General features: G+C 38.0%; 2 protein-coding genes across 4 annotated transcripts in view; one reads left to right on the forward strand and one right to left on the reverse strand.

Annotated features, from left to right (window-relative positions):
• Positions 1 to 9,946, reverse strand: part of phactr3a (phosphatase and actin regulator 3a) — a 33,080-nt gene extending 23,134 nt beyond the window's left edge. For all 3 annotated transcript variants that reach the window (XM_083570202.1, XM_083570203.1, XM_083570201.1), the window contains exon 1: positions 9,581 to 9,946. In XM_083570202.1, the coding sequence (XP_083426328.1) occupies positions 9,581 to 9,680 (100 nt within the window). In that variant the 5' untranslated portion in view covers positions 9,681 to 9,946. The remainder of the gene's footprint in view (positions 1 to 9,580) is intronic.
• Positions 9,947 to 11,118: 1,172 nt separating this feature from the next.
• On the forward strand, positions 11,119 to 21,729 carry pigt (phosphatidylinositol glycan anchor biosynthesis, class T). The gene is made up of 12 exons (XM_083570177.1): positions 11,119 to 11,595; positions 11,911 to 12,088; positions 12,312 to 12,439; positions 12,527 to 12,627; positions 13,617 to 13,703; positions 14,506 to 14,593; positions 14,699 to 14,796; positions 17,288 to 17,444; positions 18,533 to 18,733; positions 19,323 to 19,488; positions 19,697 to 19,780; positions 20,483 to 21,729. The coding sequence occupies exons 1-12, from the start codon at positions 11,178 to 11,180 to the stop codon at positions 20,730 to 20,732; spliced, it is 1,956 nt and encodes a 651-aa protein (XP_083426303.1). The 5' UTR covers positions 11,119 to 11,177; the 3' UTR covers positions 20,733 to 21,729.
• Positions 21,730 to 22,220: the final 491 nt, after the last annotated feature.

The following is a 22,220-nucleotide window of genomic DNA, read 5'->3' on the forward strand; positions in this document are numbered from 1 at the left end:
TTTTGCCAACCTCTCTCTCTTTATGCTTTCCTGCACTTCCTCATTCCACCACCACGTCTCTTTGTCTTATTTTCTATTTCCAGATGTCACACAAAGTACCTTTCTAGCTGTCTCCCTTATCACTTCTGCAGTAGTTACCCAATCATCCTGCACCTCTTCACCACCACTAAGCCCCTGTCTGACCTCTTCCCTGAATCTCACACTACAATCTTCCTCCTTCGGTTTCCACCATCTAATTCTTCTTTCAGTCCTCACTCTCCTCCTCTTCTTCACTTCCAAAACTATCCTACAGACCACCATGCGATGCTGTCTAGCTACACTGTCCCCCGCCAACACCTTACAGTCTTCAATCTCCTTCAGGTTGCATCTCCTACATAGAACCTAGTCCACCTGTGTGCCCCTTCCTCCACTCTTATACGTCAACCTATAATCCTCCTTCTTCTTAAAACAAGTATTCACCACTGCTATTTCACCACTGCAAAATCTACCACCATCTGCCCTTCCACATTTCTCTCCTCTCCATTAAAGTCTGCCCAATCTCCAATCGTTCATTCCTAGGTACACCTCCTACCACTTCAGCTAACTCACTCCAGAATGTTTCCTTCTCCTCCATCTCACAGCCCACTTGTGGAGCATAAGCACTGATGACATTTATCATCACCCCTTCAACTTCCAGCTTCATGTTTATCACCCTATCAAAAACTCTCTTTACTTCCACTACACTCTTACTGTACTCTTCCTTCAGGATCACCCCTACACTAATTCTCTTTCCATCCACACCATGATAGAACAGTTTAAACCCACCTCCAATGTTCCTGGTTTTACTCCCTTTCCACCTGGTCTCCTGAACACACAACATATCTAACTTTCTCCTCTCCATCATATCAGCTACCTCTCTCCCTTTACCAGTCATAGTACCAACATTTAAAGTGCCCACCCAAACCTCCACTCTCCTACATTCACCTTCCCCTGCTGTCTTCTTCCTTCTCCTCCTTCAGTCAACAGTAGCCCAATTTCCACTGGTACCCTGTTGGCTAACAATACCTGTGGCGGTCATTGGAAAACCCGGGCCTCGACCAATCTGGTATGAAATTCTCTTTAGTGATCCACATATTTGATTTGGCACATGTTTTACGCTGGATGCCCTTCCTAACGCAACCCTCCCCATTTATCCGGGTTGGGACCGGCAATAAGAGTGCACTGGCTTGTGCAACCCTAATGGCTGGGATCCTTCAGAGCTGACTGTATGGGGTGAAAAAAAAATCAGAATTGCAAGAAATAATGTCAGAATTATGAGAATAAAAATTCATAACTGAAGAAAAAAATGTTTTTATTTATTTATTTTTAGTTATTTTAGAATTTTTTTTTTTTTATGTAGCGGAAACAGTCTTCTTAATGTTTCCCTGTACAGAGTGCTCCAGAGTTTAGTGGGTGGTGCATCAATAACAGTGGCAGGCCGTGCATTTGGTACCTGGGCCTTCAGTGGGGACTTATCCGACTTAAGAAAAAACCCACTTCACCTGTGTTCTGAGCTGCACGGCATCGGGAAAAGGCTTCCACTGATGATGATTTTTAAACACACGACGATACCAAAAGGAAAAACTCCCGAGAGAATTTGTTGTGAAAGGAAGGAGAAAGACAGTGACCAATGACTTTCTTGGTAGGCTACTGTTTTGTTACAAGCTGTGTTACAGGCACTGTCTTTCGTTATAGCCTGTATAAAGTTAATTTGTTTCAATGTAGGCACCTGCGGCTTATAGATAGGTGCAGCGTATTTATGTTTAAATAAAAATAAATAAAAAAAATTTAGTGGGTGCGGCTTATTAGTCTGGAAATTATGGTATGTCCCAGACCAAATCAATTTCTCTTCCTCCGTAGGCATATAAAAGTCTAACTCTGATGTATAAATGTGTGCAGAGCTACCCACGTGTTTTGCCAGTCCAACTTGCCTGTAACAGTTTCCCTCTGACCAACCAATCAGAGGTAGGAAAAATGCTGACGCTATTCTGGGCCAGCTGAAGAAACAGATCCATTCATAATTGTCTCTATGGTAAAAAAGCCCAGCAAAACAGACTTTGAAGGCTCTGGGCAGATAAGATTGACATGGCAGCACATAGAGGCTGAAATCTGATTAGACAAAAAAAATCTAACATTTCACATACACGTACTGGAAGCAGTGCAGCCAAGAAAAACGCTATGAAATAAAGAAAATAAACTGTTAGGAATAAATTAATACAATTTCATGGAAAAAATATTAGAATTTAGGTTTTAAATATAGGTCAGTGCTTCTGATAGTGTTTAGGCCAGCAGAGAAGGTTTTGGTGGCCCTAACTGCCCACCACTGATCAATCATAATGGTCCGTGAGAAAACACAGTGCTACGTGTGTAGTTAAATAGACTAAACGAAGCAATTAGGCATATAATCTGCCTCAATGCCTTTTTAATATTTAAATTACTCAAGTTATTTGAGGAATCGTTTTAGCCATAATTTGAAGATCCACAAACCTTACTAAAATATTCCAGTCCTTGTAGAAGGTTACCTCAAGCATTTGAATTAATTAACACAATTGAAAAAAACAACCAAAAAACCAAATACTGTTTAACTGCATTTCGACATTTGACCCACTGGAAGATGAAACAAATCTCATAACAAGTCTCATAGCCATTACATTTTTAAAAATTAAATGTGTGGAATTACATGTTTAGTGTATGTCAAATTCAACTATATATTTGGTAGCCACTTTTAGCACCTTCTGTCCTCACTCAAAAATAAAGAAAATCAGATGGATGGGCTCACATATAGAATATTGCCATTTCCTCTTAATTGAATCAGACCAATCCTAAAAACTCATACACTATTAAATCTTATTTGTGGAGTTCACTCAAGTGTTTCTGTGAAATTCTAATTCCATGGGTTCATTTGAGGTAAATTATTGGGCAAGTTACATAATTAAATTAAGGAAAATAGGAGTTAATCCAATCAGTTTCCAACCTCAGTAAACTCTGAGTGCATCATGACCCATTATCTTCTAATAGTCACTAAAATAGAGTATAAAAACAAGACAGTACAACTACAAGGTATAAGCCTGTCATCTTTTAACAGTGGAGCCTGTTGTTGCAGTCCCAAAACTCTAGCTTTTTAGTCTCCATAAAATATTTCAAATTTAAGGTGATGCACAGAAATGTAAAGTCCAAAACACAGTTCAGAAATGACAGTAGAAACTATTGTTTAACTATTAGCAATGCAACCAAAATATCTTATTAAACATAGTCACAGACACTCAAAGACAGTGAATAATGCTCTAGTTTAATATATGTTTAGCTTGAAACACTTCCCAAGTGAAAGACCAGTTGAAAGGTTCTTCATAGAGCCTTAGCAAGCACCTCACGAAAGAATAAACAAAATCCCCTTTTACCTGAGTGTACAAAATTTTCATACAATTTGTGAGTGTCTGTGAATATTTGTGTTAGTAATCTGGTGCTCTCTATGGTGCTGAAACCCACATAGATGATGCACAGGATGAGTTTCTTCCTGCTCACACCATTCAATCCCAGTGCTACTACATGAGCAGCAGACATACTAAAATTCCATTGAGTGGGTTGTGCTTGAAATTTGTGTCTGTGTAGGTGTTTGGATGAATGAGCAGGTTGTACATTTTACTTTCAGAATTTCATTCACAAAAAAATAAAAAAATAACGCAAGTCATAGCCTTTATACTATACATAGTCATATGGAATATGAAGAATTGCAATTTGCTAAGTGGCTGTTGAAATTGTTCGGTTACAGCATGATGCAGCAGGAACCTCAATCAGTAGCTACTGAACATGTCAAATATAACCCATTTGGAGTTAAACAGAAGTATATTGAAAAAATGTCCACTGTTTACATTCTCATGTTTGCACAGTGATTCTATAGAGGCTGCTTATGAGTGAAAAGTAAAAGTGAAGCAGACTGTCTCTCTTCATTGTTCCTTTTTGCCTCCCTTCCCCCTCCTTCATACATTTCCCCCCCACCCTTCCTCTCTCTCTTACTCTGTCTCTGTCTCTGTCTCTCCTAAGCTCAAGCTTTATCCTATTCTCTTCAGGCTGCGTCACAGTGATGCTCTTACAGTTTAACACACACAGGGCCTCGGCGGGTGACTTCACCATTTACTAAATCATTACCACCCAGCAGAGCCTTGCTAATGTTGACGAATATGAACTGTTACAGTATGAATCAGCCTGTGAATAGTCAATGCCATTTCCGGGACGTTCGCTACTAAAAGAAGAGAACATTATCACATCTCTCACCTACAGTCAATATTAGCCCTGTTGTAACTGCTGTGCACAGTGCTACAGCAATGCATCTTTTGAAGGTCCCCACTGATCACCAATCAGCCTTGACAGACTTTCCATGAAGATTTCATGAGACTTTCCAAGACTGTTTTTTTCCCTTTGTTTGTTTCCGTGCCTGTTGCACTATAAAAGATGTGCTGGAGCTTCATGCCAATTAAAGACAGCAATATCTGCTTATTTACTGATTTTTGATCAGAAGAAATATTTTGAATGTGGCCCTCAGGGAGGACTATGTCAAAACTATTTTTGGTTGACCATATTTACATGAATATTAAAACAAGACTAATTGTGGTTGCATAGAGGGTTCCACCCCAAATCTTATAAGAACTTCTAGTCATTGGTAATTTTAGCAACAAACTATCAATTATAAGTAGGACTATTTCTCAGATGTGACATGGTGTGAATCACATTTTTGTTGCAAGCATGGCGAGTCAGCTGAATGTCAGTGTGTACTGCTGAGTGTACTGTGTTTTAACAAATCACATAAACTTGATGAATCATAGGATTTTCCCAGCAGTCTGCTGGGTATCAAGCTGCTTAGTAATAACAAATAACTGATTTAATAATTTAAAGCCTTCATCTCAGCACATGGTACAAAATGCCAAAACAAATTCTCTAAGGCATGACCTGCTCAGACATACAGAGGCTCCTGCTAAACTAGAATTGCAATTTGGAAGCCCAAGATGACATCTGCAAGTATATTGCCTAATTAGTCTGAACGCTGTTAAACAAATCAAATGTCGAGAAAAACATTATTTATGCCGGGACATATCTTAAATCAGGGTGTTTAAATTGAATATTATCAGCCTCAGTGAAAGAAAAAGCGAATAGCTATAATCTAGTAACATAATCTATAATATAGTCTTTGATTCATTTTTGGTATATTCTGATTTGATATTTTGTTTCAATTCTGATTTTTTTTATTCCAAATTCTGTATTTTCTCTCTTCATCTCATTTGTAAACCATTTTCTTCCAATTTGCCATCTCCCTCCTAGTAGCTGGTTCTTCCATATTATATGACAGCTTACAAGCAGGGAGGGTGAGGGCTTACACATGCTTACTCCAAGACACACAAAAGCATGAGTTTGCAGAGGTCCATAAATGGCTAGTGTCTAGTGGCTAGTGATTAACAGGAGAGAAAGTAATGCCATCCCTCTCACCTAGAGAGCTGAGCCAATTGTGCATTCTTGGACTCCTGGTCCCAGTGGTCTGTGGCACCTTTTGGAGCTTTTGTGTTGCGCCACTCGGGAGCACTCTCCATCTTTTTCAGACACATGCACACACAAACACAAACAGGCATACACACACACACACACACACACACACAGGCATACACACACACACACACACACACACACACACACACACACACACACACACGCGCACACACTTTCCAATCAAAATAAAAGCTGTTTCTTTTTAGCTTACTGATGACGATAGTAAGAAAAAACTAGCAGCAGCTTTTAGCCTATTTCTAAGACTGTCATCTGCAATGTCTATTTTAAAAATGATATTTATATGATAAAGTATTGCTTTGAAGAACACTGAACACATTCAAGATAGGTTTCTCCAGTGGAAATGACTATTCATATACCAGGTCTATTACAATATGTGTTGGAATGGATTGCCTGCTTTTTAGTGTCAGCCAAGGCAAAGAATCCCTGATACTCAGAAACCTGAATCAGAGAGGCAGTGACATCTAGCTACATAAAGACTACTTCCAGCTACCCTCGCTCACACACACAGCAGAAAAGACACACTGTCAAACACTTAATCTGCTCCTTTACTACAGCTCCAGGGAAGCTGCTGAACTTGTTGTTTTGTTCTGTTTTTACACCTGAAAAAAGAAAGAAGCCAGTGGAGTACAGTGGAGAAGGAAAATAACTCTTTGTGTATAGCAGAACATACTCTACATCCTTTGTACCTTCATTATTAAAAATACAATTGGGAGTTCTGATTTGGAAAGTTTACAATACTACATTATTAACATAACAATAACTATAATGAAATTACTAATAAAAATAATATTAGATCAAGATTTAGATTGTTCGCACTCCCATTAGTTTCACTGTCATTACTGTATAATTCATGCTAGTTATGGCGTAAAATCTGCCATAAATAATGAAATAATACATAAACACTATAAATAGCTACATATTTGCATAAATCATTCGTTCATGAGTTTTATATAGATCTCACACCACGTTGTTTTGTCAACCTTTATTTAATTGGCATTCCAGGCCATGAATGTTTACCTATTTTAGTTAATGGCAGCACCTCCTGTTCAGATAAAGAGTACCTCCTGTGGAACTCGGATATTTTCGTCACTTTCCCATCAATATTGCATTGTGTCTGCTATATTAGGGTACAAGCTGCATCATGACACCTGCTGACCCCAGAGAATCTATGATCTCATCTTTCACAGCTCGGGATCCTCGGTTCACCATGAAGCCATTATTCTATCACACAATATGCAGCACCTTGCTGTAGTGAACCAGCCCTGTTTTTTAAGTGGTTTTAGAAGCCAATGATGAGTCATAGCCCACTGCTAGGAGAAAAGTAGCCGGGATGCAATTCTGACCAGCATTTAGGGACATAGGGTCCCCGGTGACAAATATGTAATAAATTCACTCCCAGACGAGAACTATTTCTACGAGCGGTTATTAAAACACCTACGTGAAGCAGCATTTCAGGAAAACCTTATTAAAAGGCACTTAACAAAGATTTTATGATGTCTTTTGCCATACATGAACCTCTGCACCATAATTACCACAAAATAAATATTGCTGTAGGAAAATAGAGTTTATGTTTCGTTACATTGTAATTAGTGATGCTACACATTATATGGTGCTATCTTTATAAATCAATGAGTGTCCTAATCGTCCTGGTATTCTGCACATCTGTACAGCACCAGACTGTAAAATAATAATAAGGTCATCACTGTTATAATCTGTCATTGAATGTCGGTAATTTCACTCAAATTATGTGTGGAGAGTGTCACACTCCATATCAGAGTTGTGAAAAGCTGAAGAAAACAAAAATTATCTATTTTAAGGCATTTACTGGCAGTAGCCCAATAGTACTCCTACATGCGCTGCTGTTCTTTCTGACACCTTGCTCTCGGACATTTTTCTCCTATCATTTCTGTCATTTAGTTCGGCTTTTCCTGAAAATGGGCTCATCTGCTTCCTTTAATATAGGCAAAGTGCCCAAGAATGTAGCAGGAGGTCCTCTGTGAACCCAACCGAAGGCACTTTAATGAGAGAATCTAGATTAAAAATAATAGCTGTGAGGTCTTCAAGAGCCATGCTTTAAAATGATAAGATATTACCAGTACTTATTTGAGAACAGAGAACCTATCACCAGTGTGAAGATCAAGAGAAATGAGGCATATATAACATAAAGCTGGAAATTGTGGCAGGCAAGTTTTGCACGATTCACTATGAGATGCTGCATACTGTTAGCCTCATAATGAGAATTTTTTTAAAAAGCAGGAGCTTCCACAGGAGAAAGAATAACAACTGTCAAAAAAACTTCACTGCATTGATAACAGCAAGCTCTGAAAATTTGCTACAGCAAGTCTCGTGCTCACATAAAGTTCATAAGAGACTTTTGTCACGTGGAGTTTAAGCTTTCCAATTAATTATCACCTAGTCGGGGGAGAAACTGATGCATTAGCCACATTACCTCATACCAGTATAATTCAATGAGAACTAAGAATCATTATCAAACCTCCGAAGACTCACTCCATTACTCTATTTCTCTCAGCCTCTTTCTAATCACTTCTGACATCTGTTGTTTTTTTTTTTGAGGGGCACTTATAATTAATTATCATTTCTATGAACGAGACTAAATCAAATGCATCATTTTCAGGAAATAGAGAGAAGACTTTTAGACAGAAAAGAGAATTATTAGTTGTTAATTATAATTCCTCAAAATATCACAGCTTTATATTAGTCATGAACACCACTGAAAGCTGTCATGTATGACAGACCTGAAGCTGACTGTCTCTAGGGGTGACATTAATACTAAGTCTGCTTTGCCAGATTGTTGAATAAAGTTCATTTCCATTTCCATGGCTTATCATTAGTATGATACTTGTGAACAACATAATCAAGCCGAAACTACCAAGCCACGTCTCATCTACTGGTCACACTCTGTAATAAGCCATGCTTATCAAGAATTGAGGGTTTGAGAAGGGTGTGCATGCCTACATACTCAGACTAACAAACTAGGATGCATTACAATTGTGTCTTTGTGCTGGACACCTGCTGAGTATCAACTGTGCCAGAGGGCCTTGCTTCATTACCAGGTCAAAACCTAGATTAAATTGTTTAAATGGATGGCATGACTTACATTTAAGAATGTGAGGATATGAGTTAATAGCATCGAATATAATTTTGCAAAGAGGATAATAAATAAATAAATAAATAACCAATCTTGCAAGTTGCACAGAATCAATCATTCTGAAAGAGAAAAATCATAAAGAAATGTAATTTTTTATGAAGGGTTTAAATGCTACAATATATGTAAATGAGGCATATGGCCTGCATATTGCATATCAGACTGACTGACAGTGAGGATGGATGTGAATAGCCCAATGTTATATTGAGTGGATTTCCAATTTCCACCCATCCTTATCCTGGCTGATTGACTGACTTATTCCATTTAGTCCTCCATCCTATTAGAGGCAACAATGCGCAGTAGGCATGTGGTAACAAATAGCATCAGATCCCCAGCCATTCTAACAATATAGCCATTATTCTGTATTTACTCAACAAACCTAATGGGTTTGGATAGAGGATAGCCAGCCTGTGGTATTATAGAAAAACAAAGGATATGCCTCATTTTTTCATTGAACATACAAAGCAACACAATTCGGTGTGTCCGCATCATCATGGGCAGAGAGACTAAATTATTATAGTGCATGATCAAATGTGCATTGATTTGTGTGTGTGTGAGTGAGTGAGAGAGAGAGCATTTGTGTTTTATTACTCTCTCCTTTTTTCCCCCCAAAGCCTGAGCTCGAGGTGCAGCCTGGTGATTTAATTTCGCCTCTTTCAACGTTCTCGCGCTCTCGGTTTCGCAGCATCAGCACCGCTTAAGTGAATGGCTCTCGTGAACGCCGGGTTCGTGGAGAATCCATCGCGCGCGCGTTCAAGCCGAAAACGCGATTTCGCTTCCACGCTCGCGCTCGCGCTCAACGCCATCCGAAGACAATGCAAAAAACTGGCATTGGCTCACCTGCACTGTGTGTGGAATCGATGCCCGACTCGCTGAGGATGTTCGGGTCACTTTGAGACCTGCCTCTGTGCAGCATGCATTTGTCGTCCGAGGAAGCCATGGAGAAGGACGCGGTACAACGCAGGAAATGATGTATATATGTATATATAAAATAAGAAAAAATGTCTAAATGCAATGTGTGGAAGTGTAAGAGGCAGTCAAGGTCAGCTCACAGAAAAGGTGAAGGCGACGAGATTCGGTCCAAGCATCCGGCGAGCATGCTTGTACTGGAAGCGCAGGCAGTGTGTGTGTGTGTCTGTGCGCGCGCGCGCGCGTGTGTGTGTGTGTGTGTGAGAGAGAGAGAGAGAGAGAAAGAAAGAGAGAGAGAGAGAGGATGCTCTCCTGTAGATCAGGGATGGAGAGCGCTCACAATTCATGAGCTGCTATTGTTATAACATTACTATTGTCTACTACACCGGACAGAGGTTAGGATATGATGAGCCAATATTAATGGGGCGTTTAATTGAAATGGCGCAGCCCGTGTGTAAACAATTGAACCAGCACTACATAACCCTAGTGGTAAAAGAGTGACACTGCAGGCAGAGGCTTGGTTACAGCTGAGCATGCTAAAATCAGACAGTTGGGTTCAGGCTACAGCGATACAAACTGTTGAGTGAAAATGTAATTGCAAACATTGTCGATTTTTAACATAACACCGACAAGGATTTCTTTCCCTCACATTTCTATATTTCTATTATTTAGACTGGTAGATGCAATAAATAATAACCCATATACTGTGTGTGTATATATATATATATATATATATATATATATATATATATATATATGCATGCACACACACTGAGTACACATTGAAAATCTGTTTTTAGGCTTCGAAATATTATAAACGAATAATGTTTTTGCACTTGTCCTCCCGCCTCGTCTCATATTGAAGCATGTGCTGTGACGATTTGATAAAAAAAAAAAGAAATTATAATAATAAGGTTTTGTGCAAACCCACAGAGTCCACGTCAGCTCATGACATTAAAGCCAAAAGAAAAAAAACTCAATACTCTAAAACCATGCAGATACTAGATGTTGTATAACATCAGAAGTATTTTATACTAGTACTTTGCATTTCTCTAAATGGGTTTTATAAGTGCATAATGTGTATCGGTTGTTTATTGTGTGATTATTTATGTTTCTAATTTAGATATTGTACTTCTTACGCCCTCTGCAGGACACCGTGCGAAAAGGCACATTTTTGCGCAAAACTGTGCCGTGTTGAGCGGATAAATACACTCGCCTTTGTTAATCAGCTCAAATGACTGAAATAAAGAAGCGTTTTTTAAGAAAATACACCCCCTCGCGCCAAAATGTCGGTGTAAAGGTGGCACTGGGCAGCAGTGTTGTTGTTTTTTGTTTTTTTGTTTATTGTGTGATATGTATATATCTCTAATTTAAATATTGTACTTTTTACGCCATCTGCACAGTGGAGAATGCAATGTTCTGCGCAGATCTGCGCCGTGTTGAGTGGATATGTACACTCTCCTTCAATTGGTCAGCGCAAAGGCATGCAATCAGGAAGCGTTTCTAGAGGAAATGCACGCCATCAAAAATGGCGGCGTACAAGTGGTCTAGGACTGCAGTGTTTCTTTTAATTTTTGTCAGTCTAATCCTCACTGGTAAATGTGACAACGGTGAAACTTTAAACGACTCGGTAAAAGGTGAGGAGGCCGATCAGAGCGTGCCTGGAGAGACTCAGCCCTCTGATGAAAGTAGCAGTGAGAATGGTGATGATGAACAGAAGCAATGGTACAGTACAGATCTGGAGATGAACGATTCACTTGAAGGTAGCAAAGCTGAATCTGGGATAAATGATTCTCCTGGAGACAGCAAATTGTTTACACCACCGCCCGCTAAAGACCACTTCCAAGAGGAACTGGTGATCCGGCCCCTCCATTCAGGAGACATCTATGCCAATTTCCAGTTTCGCACACAACTGGATACAGATTTTGTACAAGAAGGAAAGAAAGGTTGTCTCTTAAATCCTGACAGATGAATATATGCTTCTAGCTCAGATACTACGTCTGTAACAATCGACTGTTTAGTGTAACTGACGAAACTTCAGTCTATACAGTAGACCGATGAAGGATAGGATTGAACTGCATTAATTCACTATATATATTTTTTAATTATGATGCTACAAATGATTAACAATTTATAAGCCAAAGAAAAATTCACAAACATGCAAACTATATGTGCAATAACATAACATGCAATATGTCCTATGTGATCACTTTATAAAAATGATTTCTTAATTTATTTATTTTTCTCATTCCACTCTGTAGTGTCTCATTACCGTCTCTTCCCAAAGTCCCTGGGCCAGTTGCTGTCTAAATTCTCAGTGCGAGAACTGCACATCTCCTTCACACAGGGCTACTGGAGGACCATGCAGTGGGGGCAGCCATTCATTCCTGCTCCTCCTGGAGCCGAGCTCTGGGTTTGGTTCCATGACACAGTGTTGGAGTATGTAGAACTAACGAATGTTAAACTTGACTTTTTTGTAGTTTCACATTATTATTAACATCTTGAAAATCTGTCCATTCAATGTGTAGCATGAACATATCTTTGCAATACTGAAGATATATTTTGGTACTTTTAGTAGATGCAGGCATGACTTCTTACAAATGCTTCCAAAATGCTCGGAATAGTTGCATTGATTGAAAATTTGGTCTGTTTGCTTTTCCAGTGTTGATGAGAATTGGAAGGAGCTCACCAATGTTCTGTCAGGCATCTTCTGTGCTTCTTTAAATTTTATTGACTCAACCAACACGGTGGAGCCTAGTGCATCATTTAAACCCCTGGGACTGGGAAATGGTATGAGAATGTTTTTCATCCATTTTAAAATGTTATTGCGTTTTGCTGCTTACACATTTTTTTTTATTTATTTATTTTTTTTTCCAGTGACTGATCATCGTTTCCTTCGTTATGCCACATTGCCTCGGGAGATTGTCTGCACAGAGAATCTGACCCCTTGGAAGAAGCTTCTTCCTTGTGGCTCAAAGGTGAATCGTATTCCTTTTATCCTTTTATCAGTTCATGTGATCCAGTAGATTTGTATTCGTTCAGGTCATTTTAAAAGTCTAGAAGAAGTACGTCTGTAACAGGACTTGCAACACTCGTCACTTGTTTTTGTACTTCTAGACAGCATAAATGCATGACAGATGGCAAAAAAATTTTGCCACGTAATTTGATGCCTTTATATGCTGTTTGAAAACCCATTAAAAAGGGATACGCTAAAACCGTGACAATTTCGCTTGCACACACATTGATGTCCATAAAGACTAGATTTGCCGAGGTTGTTGTAAACAAACTCTAATGATTTGCACAGAGCCCTTCTCTCAACCCCACCAAACACTTTTGTTTTGGATGAACTAGAACATCAACTGCACTCCAGGGCATCCGGCCTGAAATCAGTGCCTGACCTCACTAATGCTCCCAAATCCCTCTAGCCTGCTCCAAAATCTAAAGACTCCACAGTAAAGTTGCAGCTCTAATAACAGCAAAGAGAAGACCCACCTTCAATTCCTGTGGTTTTGTATGGGATGTTCAATAAACACATCCGCATACAGCAAAGAGAAGACCTACCTTCAATTCCTGTGGTTTTGTATGGGATGTTCAATAAACACATCCGCATACATCTGCATACATTTGGCCATACGTAGTGTATATTATATTGTATATTAACACATTTTACTGCCAACCTATGGAAACTATGGAAACTGTTTACCAGTACAGTATATTAGAGGAGCTTCCAGAGTGTTAACATGCTAAATTATAGCCCATAGTGGTGTTTTATCGGATAATTGCACATTAAATCTTATTATATTGCTATGACTGTTTTTCCGTCTGGTTAAGACAGGGGCATTTCTCAAATTGCAGAATGGTTTATTCAATAAAAATAGTTTTTTTGCAGCGAGAAAAATATGTTTGACGGAACACAGCTCCTGATTTAAAGCAGGGATTTTAACATTACTTTCTTTTCTGTGTGCAGGCTGGTCTAGCAGTGCTGATGAAGTCAGAGAAGCTTTTCCACAGCAGCTTTCACTCACAGGCTGTGCATATCAGGTCCATCTGTAAGGTGTGATCCTTTAATTCCTTAATACATATGTTAGAAGCAAACATAGAAGCCCACATTTCTGGTGACTACATGTAAAACTGTTCCATTCTATAACAGATGCCACTATAATCAGAGTACTGTAAATGCACTATAGTGAGACAGCATCTCTTGTTTAGAGCAGTATGGCAAAAAAACGTTATGTAGTTGAATGGATAAAAAAATAAATAATAATCTGCGGTGTATCTGCAACCACAGCAACATAGAGCAAATACATTTCAGGTCTAATATTGCTAAAGTTTTGACAAATAATGTTAGAATAAATGTAGAAAATCTTCAACATGTGTTTGCTCATTATCAATGTTGTTATTTTCAGTAATAATCATTATGTGTGTGTTTTATAATGCAGTAGAGATTATAAAATTGTCCATATTCTAGGTGTTTGAATGAGAAAATGTGTGTTAAAATGTTTGAGGTGTTAAGACCTTTAGTTTAGTGTTGTAGAATCTCTAGTGTTCTCAGGAATCAGACTGATGGGATGTAATTGCCAGTTTTCCCCCCTTTAATCAAACCTTCATGTAAAAATTTTTATAGGTACCATTGATGAAATTGAAGTTATTGTAAATATGAATAATTAAAATGTAAAAATTCTAAAATCCTAAACTTTTTCACTGTTATACAGCTTTATATATTAACCGATTAAAGATGACTATTTCTTTGTGTAAGACTCCAACTGCCCATGTGTTCTGAAGTGAAGTTCTGTGGGTAAGTGTTTCTTGATTTCCCAAAGTAGCTCAATTTCTCTATTATAAATCTCATTATTCAGGATTGGCAGTGTTCAAGTGCAGCATGGGAATTAAGGCAGACCCTCAGTGTGGTGTTTGACCTTTACACCTCTGGCCAAGGCAAAAAGGGTCAGGAAAACTTTCCTTTCTTTTTCTAACAAACTTTTACACATGGAATAAAATGACCAAATATCATTTATAGCATAACTTTTGCATGCGTGTACTTTCAAACAGATTGGTCCCTTTTTAAGATGTTCTCTCGCACTGTGACTGAGGCCTGCCCCCTAGCGTCTTCTAGTAAAATCTACGTGGATGTCACTGACAACCCTGAGGTAAAAACACTTTTGGACCTATTTTAAAGTGATATTCTGTTTTTTAAGTGTTAACAATATGCTGTTGGGAGAATCCTAGGAATAGTTTTTTTAACGAGAAAGTGATGTAAATTTTGCTTTCCCCAGTACAGATTACAGAAAACTCCCACCACTGACAGAGCCAGCTTTATAAATTTAGAAACTTCTGCTTTAAAAAGAAAAAAAAAAAAATTATTCTTTTGGAATATATAACAGCTTACCAAACTAGTGACGTTCTTCGAATCCAACTTTGAAGCCATGGAAAATTGCACATGAACCCACATCTATTTTTGATTACATTACTGTTCATTTTTTCCACTGGTGCCTAGTCTGATCCTTTACTCCTCCATAACTTTGTAGTTACTAAGTTACTATAGGTGGACAAATGCCATAATGAGAAATTTGAATGCAGCGCAAGTAATTTTAATTATAGAGTTAAACAGTGCAGTTGGAATTAAATTAAATATTTATGCTCTTTGCTAAGTATGGACAATATAATAGCATATTTTAAACTTGTCAGTGTTGCAAAGTGTCAGTTGTCTGTTCTAACTTGTTTGTAACATTCAACCGTAAGAACTATTGCATGTGTTTGAGCATGTCTATAAGGTCATAATCATTCCTTTAAGCTTATAATTGTCTTTGTTAAAATGTGAAACTGAATCGCTCAGTGCACAAATTAGATTTAATGTCCTTACATGTCCTGCTGAAGACACCCATGTTTGTACCTGTCAATGACAAAGCACACACACAAACCGGCATAGGTTTTTGCTAATCACTAAACCAGCCGATTGGGGTCAATTCAATATTCAACAAAACTATATACAAATATTTTCAACTTCCTGCAGAGTCTGGCATTTTCCACAACCCTTTTATGGTTTATGCCGGGCAAGTGTTGTGGGTTGTTCGACAAGATAGGCTTCTTTTGCTTCACTGTCAGCGATGTGAAATGAAGTTGCAATCTGCAATAGTTCCTGTATTAGTAAGAAGACAATATATCTTCTGGTTTTTGTGTAGTAAATCCACACTGAGACAGACTCACTGCATGCACTTTGTGCTTACAAACCGGCTTTGTTGGCTTTGTGCTTAGATTAAATCCCGATGTTGCCACATAACATCTCCTTTTCCTCTATTTAAAATGCTGTTGGGGTTCAATATGCGTTTTTCCTTTCCATTTGTATTGCTACGTCATTCAAATTGCTGATAATTGCGGATAAATTCCTTTATAAGTATTATTAAATTGTCTTGAAATTAGTTGCAATGCTTTAATCAAATGGTCCTGCAGATATTAATATATGATCAGGCCAGAAAGTCTTGGAGAGCTTAAGGTCAGAATTACATCAGACTACATTATGTTCTTGCCACATTCAGTGCTGTAGCTAAGGAGTGGAATGGTAGCAACTGTGCTGGCTCATCACTACTTAGCTAACACTATGAGGTGGGTGTGACCAAATTGGATAAGACACTCAAATTCTTGACCGCGTTGTCTTTTTTGTTTGGCCGAGGCTGTGGTTGGCTAAAATGCTTAAAATGCATTTAAGCATTTTAGAGTGCAAGGTAAACAAATCCTTGGCAGGTTGTTCTTTTCAGGTGAGTGGTGAAAGGCAGACAAGCAACTGGTTTAAAGAAAAAAAAAAAAAGGTTCCTCCAACATTCACTCTGGGGAACTTCAACTCCAGTGCAGAGGGCACTTGATCAAACCCTAAGCCAGTCTGTAACTTTTGCTTTAAAAATGACTGCCTGGCTCATTGTTTAGCTGGAAAGCAGCATTTGCTGCATGGAGACACTGCAACATGTCCGGAATGCAATCTGAGAGCCAGATCCACAAGAAAGAAATCTCTGCACTGAGACTGTTGCAGCAGTGTACTAGTTTAAATATTTTTAGTAACATAAAAATCACGATGCCCAGACACAACTTGAAAATATATTCAAGATGATGAAGAAGAACTCCCAGCATGCCATCACTGTAAAACAAACACGATCATGAAACACACATCAATGGATGGCAATACACTTAAAAACCACAAGGCAGCTTTTTTTTATTTTTTTTACTCAAAAACTACATATGAAAGAATCTTCTAGAAAACTTATGGAACATTAAACTGAAGGACTCCATGTTACCACAGAACTCTACCGTAATCAAAATCTGTAAAATGCCATAACATCATGCCCACCTTGATCTTGCCACCACTGTTGGCATGGCATTAACAAACAATAAACAAACAAACCAAAAAAATCACGATGCTCACCAACTGGTGCTAAAGTAATTGAGACAGACTGGGATTGTTCTTAGCAAGGTTAAGAGCATGAGAAAAGAGGGAAGAACACTCTTACATAAATAAATAAATGTGCATTCAGATGTAAGGGATTGCACCCTTGTTTTTGTCTCTCAGAGGGCAGTGGTTATAATAATAATAATAATAATCAAGTTTTTTTTCTGCATACTCATGTTGTTACTCTTTATTTTATCCAATAGGGTGAGTTGTTTGACCTGAACCCTGCCACACCTGTGCTCAATACAACTGTAGTCCTAGGGGATCGGAGGACTTACGCTGTGTACGATCTAACCAAAGCAGAGACTTTTGGCCAGCTCCGCTCTCTCAATCTCTTAATACGCTGGAAGGGTGAAGCTGGTGAGCATCAAATTCCTGTATCAGCCGGTTTTGTCTTTGCTAAATGAACATTGGGTATGTGGTTAGAATGTGGCCTTTTAAGTAGGTGGGAAAAAGGTAATGTGGCATAACAAATTTGTATGCCACTGTGTTCTTCTACCCTCTATTAACATGCACACGTGCTGTGTTTTTAAGCAAATACACAGAGCTGATCACTGTTAGACTGCAGTTCTTGCTACTTATATCATATAATTAACATACAGTCCTATCTGGAAGTACCGGAACACAAAAGCCAGTTGTATGAAAGGAATCAAGTCAATTTGAAATGAAATAAAAAAATAAAAAAAAGATGGAAAAACTGATTAGAGCCATCGCATGGAAAGAAGTGCTTAGAGTAGAGAAAATCGATTTGGAGTCGAGTATGTAACTGTCATTCCATCAGCACTGAATAATCTCCTAGGAAGGTGAATTTCAGCATGTTCTGGTGAATATCATCTTGTTATTAACTGTATTGGCTGAGATCCAAGACATGACTGCAATTATGGTCTGTCAAAACAGCCTGGAGGAATTCAGCAGAGATCCACACTCTCATTTATTCTCACTGTGATTTTCAGCATGTTCTTAAAAACTCAACCATAAAACACAAGCAGTAGCAAACAATGTACTGTAGCACCCTATGAACGATGACTTGGTCACCTCAGTAGTGCGGTTGAGAACTGACACCAAGTGAAGTTCTGACCAGCGAGAAGAACGAAAGGCAAATTAAATTAATAATGAATAATGAGATTAAGTCTGAGTTGTCCATAACTGCATTACTGCTACTCTGCTCACTTGCCATTATTATTGACTGTATTGATTGTAGTGATTTTAAGCTCAAATGAATAAAAGCTTAATTACAAGTAATTAAAAATTGATTTTGTTCAATGTGAGATTGACTATGCAGTATTAGTGGATAAATGTCTTATAAAAGGGTCTTATTCACTAAAGATTCAATAGTAGATGGCTCACTTACCCACATTTGGTAACTTTCTAATAGGATGTTACTTAGAAGAGGTATAGGAAGTTTATTCAAAATCTTTTTATGTATTTACTTTCGTTCCTTGTGGCAGGAGACATGCTGCGTCCATTGCTCCATGCAGAGCGCTACGTAGCAGGATTCGGACTCCAGACGGGGGAGATACACACACTAATCTATAATAATCATCCATACAGAGCTTTCCCCGTGCTCCTGCTGGAGTCAGTACCCTGGTACCTGCGTCTTTATATTCACACACTCACTATCATCAGCAAGTCACGTGAAAACAAACCAAGTAAGTTCTTTAAAAATTAAAAATATATATTTTGGTATGTCAATTTGCATAAATCAGCCACACATTGTTTCCCAGTTGTTCCTTGTTTCATCATATTTGGTGTTGATCCATTAGTACAGGACCAATGTAGGACAGACTATATAGAGTTCACCATCAGCTTGTTTTTTTAAATAATTAGTAGTAAAAAAAATAAAAATCCATTTTTAACACAGATTCTTTAAATTAACGATATTGCTAAAAAAATTACATTTTATTTTAATATAAAAATAACTTTATTTTACTTTTTATGCCTCTGCCACTCTGTGTTAGAGGCATTATTTTTTCAAGTTGTCTGTGCGTCTGTATGTCTGTCCCCCAGGTATTCTTTTAAACTAAATGTCAAGCGTAAGTGATTGAATGATTGCAGGATTTATATAGAATTATGACTGTAAACAGATGATGAACTGATTCGATTTTGCAGTTCGAGAGAAGAGTTTTTCTTCAATAGATTCTTTCCTGTTTGGTGTCAATGAAAGCATTTTTTAGGTTTTTTTTTCTAAAGTGCTTATGCTTTTTCTATTATTTCTATTTTATTTTCTATTATCATAAGGCTACATTCACTACCAACCTTCAAAAGACCGCTTGCGTCCTCATCTCCTCGAGATGCTTGTGCAGTTACCGCCTCATTCTGTCACCGAAGTGACAGTTCAGTTTGAAAGAGCTCTGCTGAAGTGGACAGAATACACTCCAGATCCAAACCATGGTTTCTACGTCGGGTAGGACTCTCTCTCTCTCTTTTGTGTGCTTTTTCTAATTTGAAAGCTTACAATTTTTAACGTCTTTGTATGTTTACAAAAGAATTGTTCCAAAACCAAAATTGACAAGATGGTTGATGACTTAATGGTTTGAGTTTAACTTTAATTGATAAAACTGTTATATTTATATAAACAATATCCTGTGTTTGGATCCAAAATGGTCTCCTAGATCATCTGTGATAAGTGCTTTGGTGCCAAGTGTTGTCGCTATGGATATCAAAAGCCCCCAGGAGCGTCCACTTTTCAGCAGCTTGTGAGTATGATCTTTGTTTAGAATGGATAAATATGTAGTAGTATAGGGACATAAGTATTGAGGCACCTGACTTTTCCAGCTATATGTACTTTTTTTTACCCAAAACTGTTGTACACACAAATTGTATATGATGTCAATGGATGCTGTAGCTTTATATTATCCTTTACTTGAACTTGGAGACCCAAACCTGTTCCAGCATGACGTTGCCCCTGTGTTCAATCATGGTTACATGGTTTGGGGTAGAAGATCTTGAGTGACCTGCAATAGTGATCTGACCCAAACCCTATTGAACACTTTTGGGATAAATTGGAATGCTGACTGCACACCAGGCCTCCTCACCTCAATATTGCCTTATTTGTGATTGTGGCTGAATAACTCCAAATCTGGAATATTTTCCCCAGATGAGTGGGGGTTATTATAACACCGAATAGGAATGGTTAAAAACCACAAATGAATCTTATGGTCAGGTGTCCACAATTTTTTTCTCTATGTAGTGTTTGTGTATTTTTTTTTTATTTTTTTTTTTTTACAAGTAATATGTAAGGTTTACAGGAATTAAATGTTTAAATTAAATTTAGTGAGATTTATAAATATCTCCTTTCCCATTTCTTACAAATGCTATTCACATGCAGAATAGTTTTAATTATTGGTAAAAATTTGACTTTTAGAGTGGCTAAAAATGTTTTAATTTAAAATTTTCAGTTTCCATGTCAAAGAGGAGTCAAGCTACTTTGTGCGTGTATACACTGAGCCTTTGCTGGTTAATTTGCCCACACCTGACTTCAGCATGCCCTATAATGTAATCTGCCTCACCTGCACAGTTGTGGCTGTGGCCTACGGCTCATTCTACAACTTACTGACCCGGACCTTTCAGGTGGAGGAGCCGAGTCAACCGCTAGCTAAACGTCTAGCCAACGTTATTCGCCGCATACGGGGAGTACCACCACTGTGAACGCCATTGTATTAACTTGAAAGCTCATTAGGCAGCTTGAAATCTGTGGATATTTTGATTTGAAGGAAACCTCAAATGTTTTTCTATGTAAATTTTTTTTTTTTTTTTTGAGAAGTCATGATAAATGCTACAACTGAAAGCTTTACCAAGAACCAAATGTCATGGGTCTGTGGTTTTTGAGTGTAACACTGGAATAAATGAACTATTTCGGTTTGTTTTAGGGCAAGAGGGATGTGGGTATTTAAAATAATTACCATTGTGTATTGGCAATTTCTTATTCCATTTATCTGGTAGACAAACCAGCAGCAGAGTGAAATGTAAAACCCTTTGGATTAATGTACTTCGGAAATGGAAAAAGGCATTAGTCATTCTTTTCTGTGAATCCGGTGAAGATGGAAAACAGAAATGTTGAGCGAAATCACACAAGAAATTCCATTAAGTATATTGTACCAATGTTATTGCTATGAAATTGCTTTCCCTTGGAAGTACAAGGTTTGCTTGTTTCTTCAAAAAGAGTCTTCAATAGGAATGTTATTTTCAACTATCCTTAATGCATGTGTAAACCCGGCAGGGATCTATAATGTATTAAATTGGCCCTTCTTTTATTTATAGAGCACAGTGATGCATGACAGATTTTAAATTATAAGGTACTCAGTCAGCAATAGACCTATATTTTACTAAAGTAGCTGGAAGAATGATGTGTTCATCTAGGACTGTTTTTTCTGGCACTCTGTGTATTGCTTTTTGTTCCAGGCAGCACTCTTAAGCACACTCAGTTGCTTAGTCCATCCAAGCAGACAGCATAAATATACAAATTTGGTAATATTAAAAATGTACTAACAGCACAGATTTGTTAAACATCAATTGTACATGCTCTAGAGAGTGCAGGTTGTCAAAAAATCTTTATAAATGACCTAAGGCAGTTATGTATGTGTTATGAGTGTTCATAGGTAAGTTTATTTTACGTACCTTATGCAAATAAATGTCTGCACAATTTTTTTCTTTTTTTTTAAAACACTTTGCTCTAACCTGTAGCTAATAATGTAGGTTCTGTGAAAATTGGCTGCCATGTCTTGGTTTTTGATTAACCCCCAGACGTTTTTCCACTCCTCTGAACTTTGAGATAAATGCTAATCACTATTTCCTTTTTTACCTCCCAGAATTTCTTCTCAAGACACTTAAAACTCCTATTTTTTCTTTCTTTCTTTCCTGAGAAACTTTTCACATGCTATATTTTCTGTCTGGCCCATCTAGAGCTACTGCCAAGCTGCAGGAGACTTTGGACACAAAAGGCCCTTTCTTTGCCAAAGGTTGCCACATGTTTGGGTCTTAATTCAAGGCTAAGATGTCTTTTACATTCTTGCACGCTGATGCTAGTGCTAAGATACCTACTAACATATGTTGTACCAAGTTGGAGTGAGAAAAGATCATAAATGTTCCCATTTGTTCTGGCTCTGGAAACTCAATTTGAAACTATCAACAATGCTT

The sequence above is a fragment of the Silurus aristotelis genome, assembly GCF_946808225.1.
Source record: "Silurus aristotelis genome assembly, chromosome: 19".
NCBI lineage: Eukaryota > Metazoa > Chordata > Actinopteri > Siluriformes > Siluridae > Silurus > Silurus aristotelis.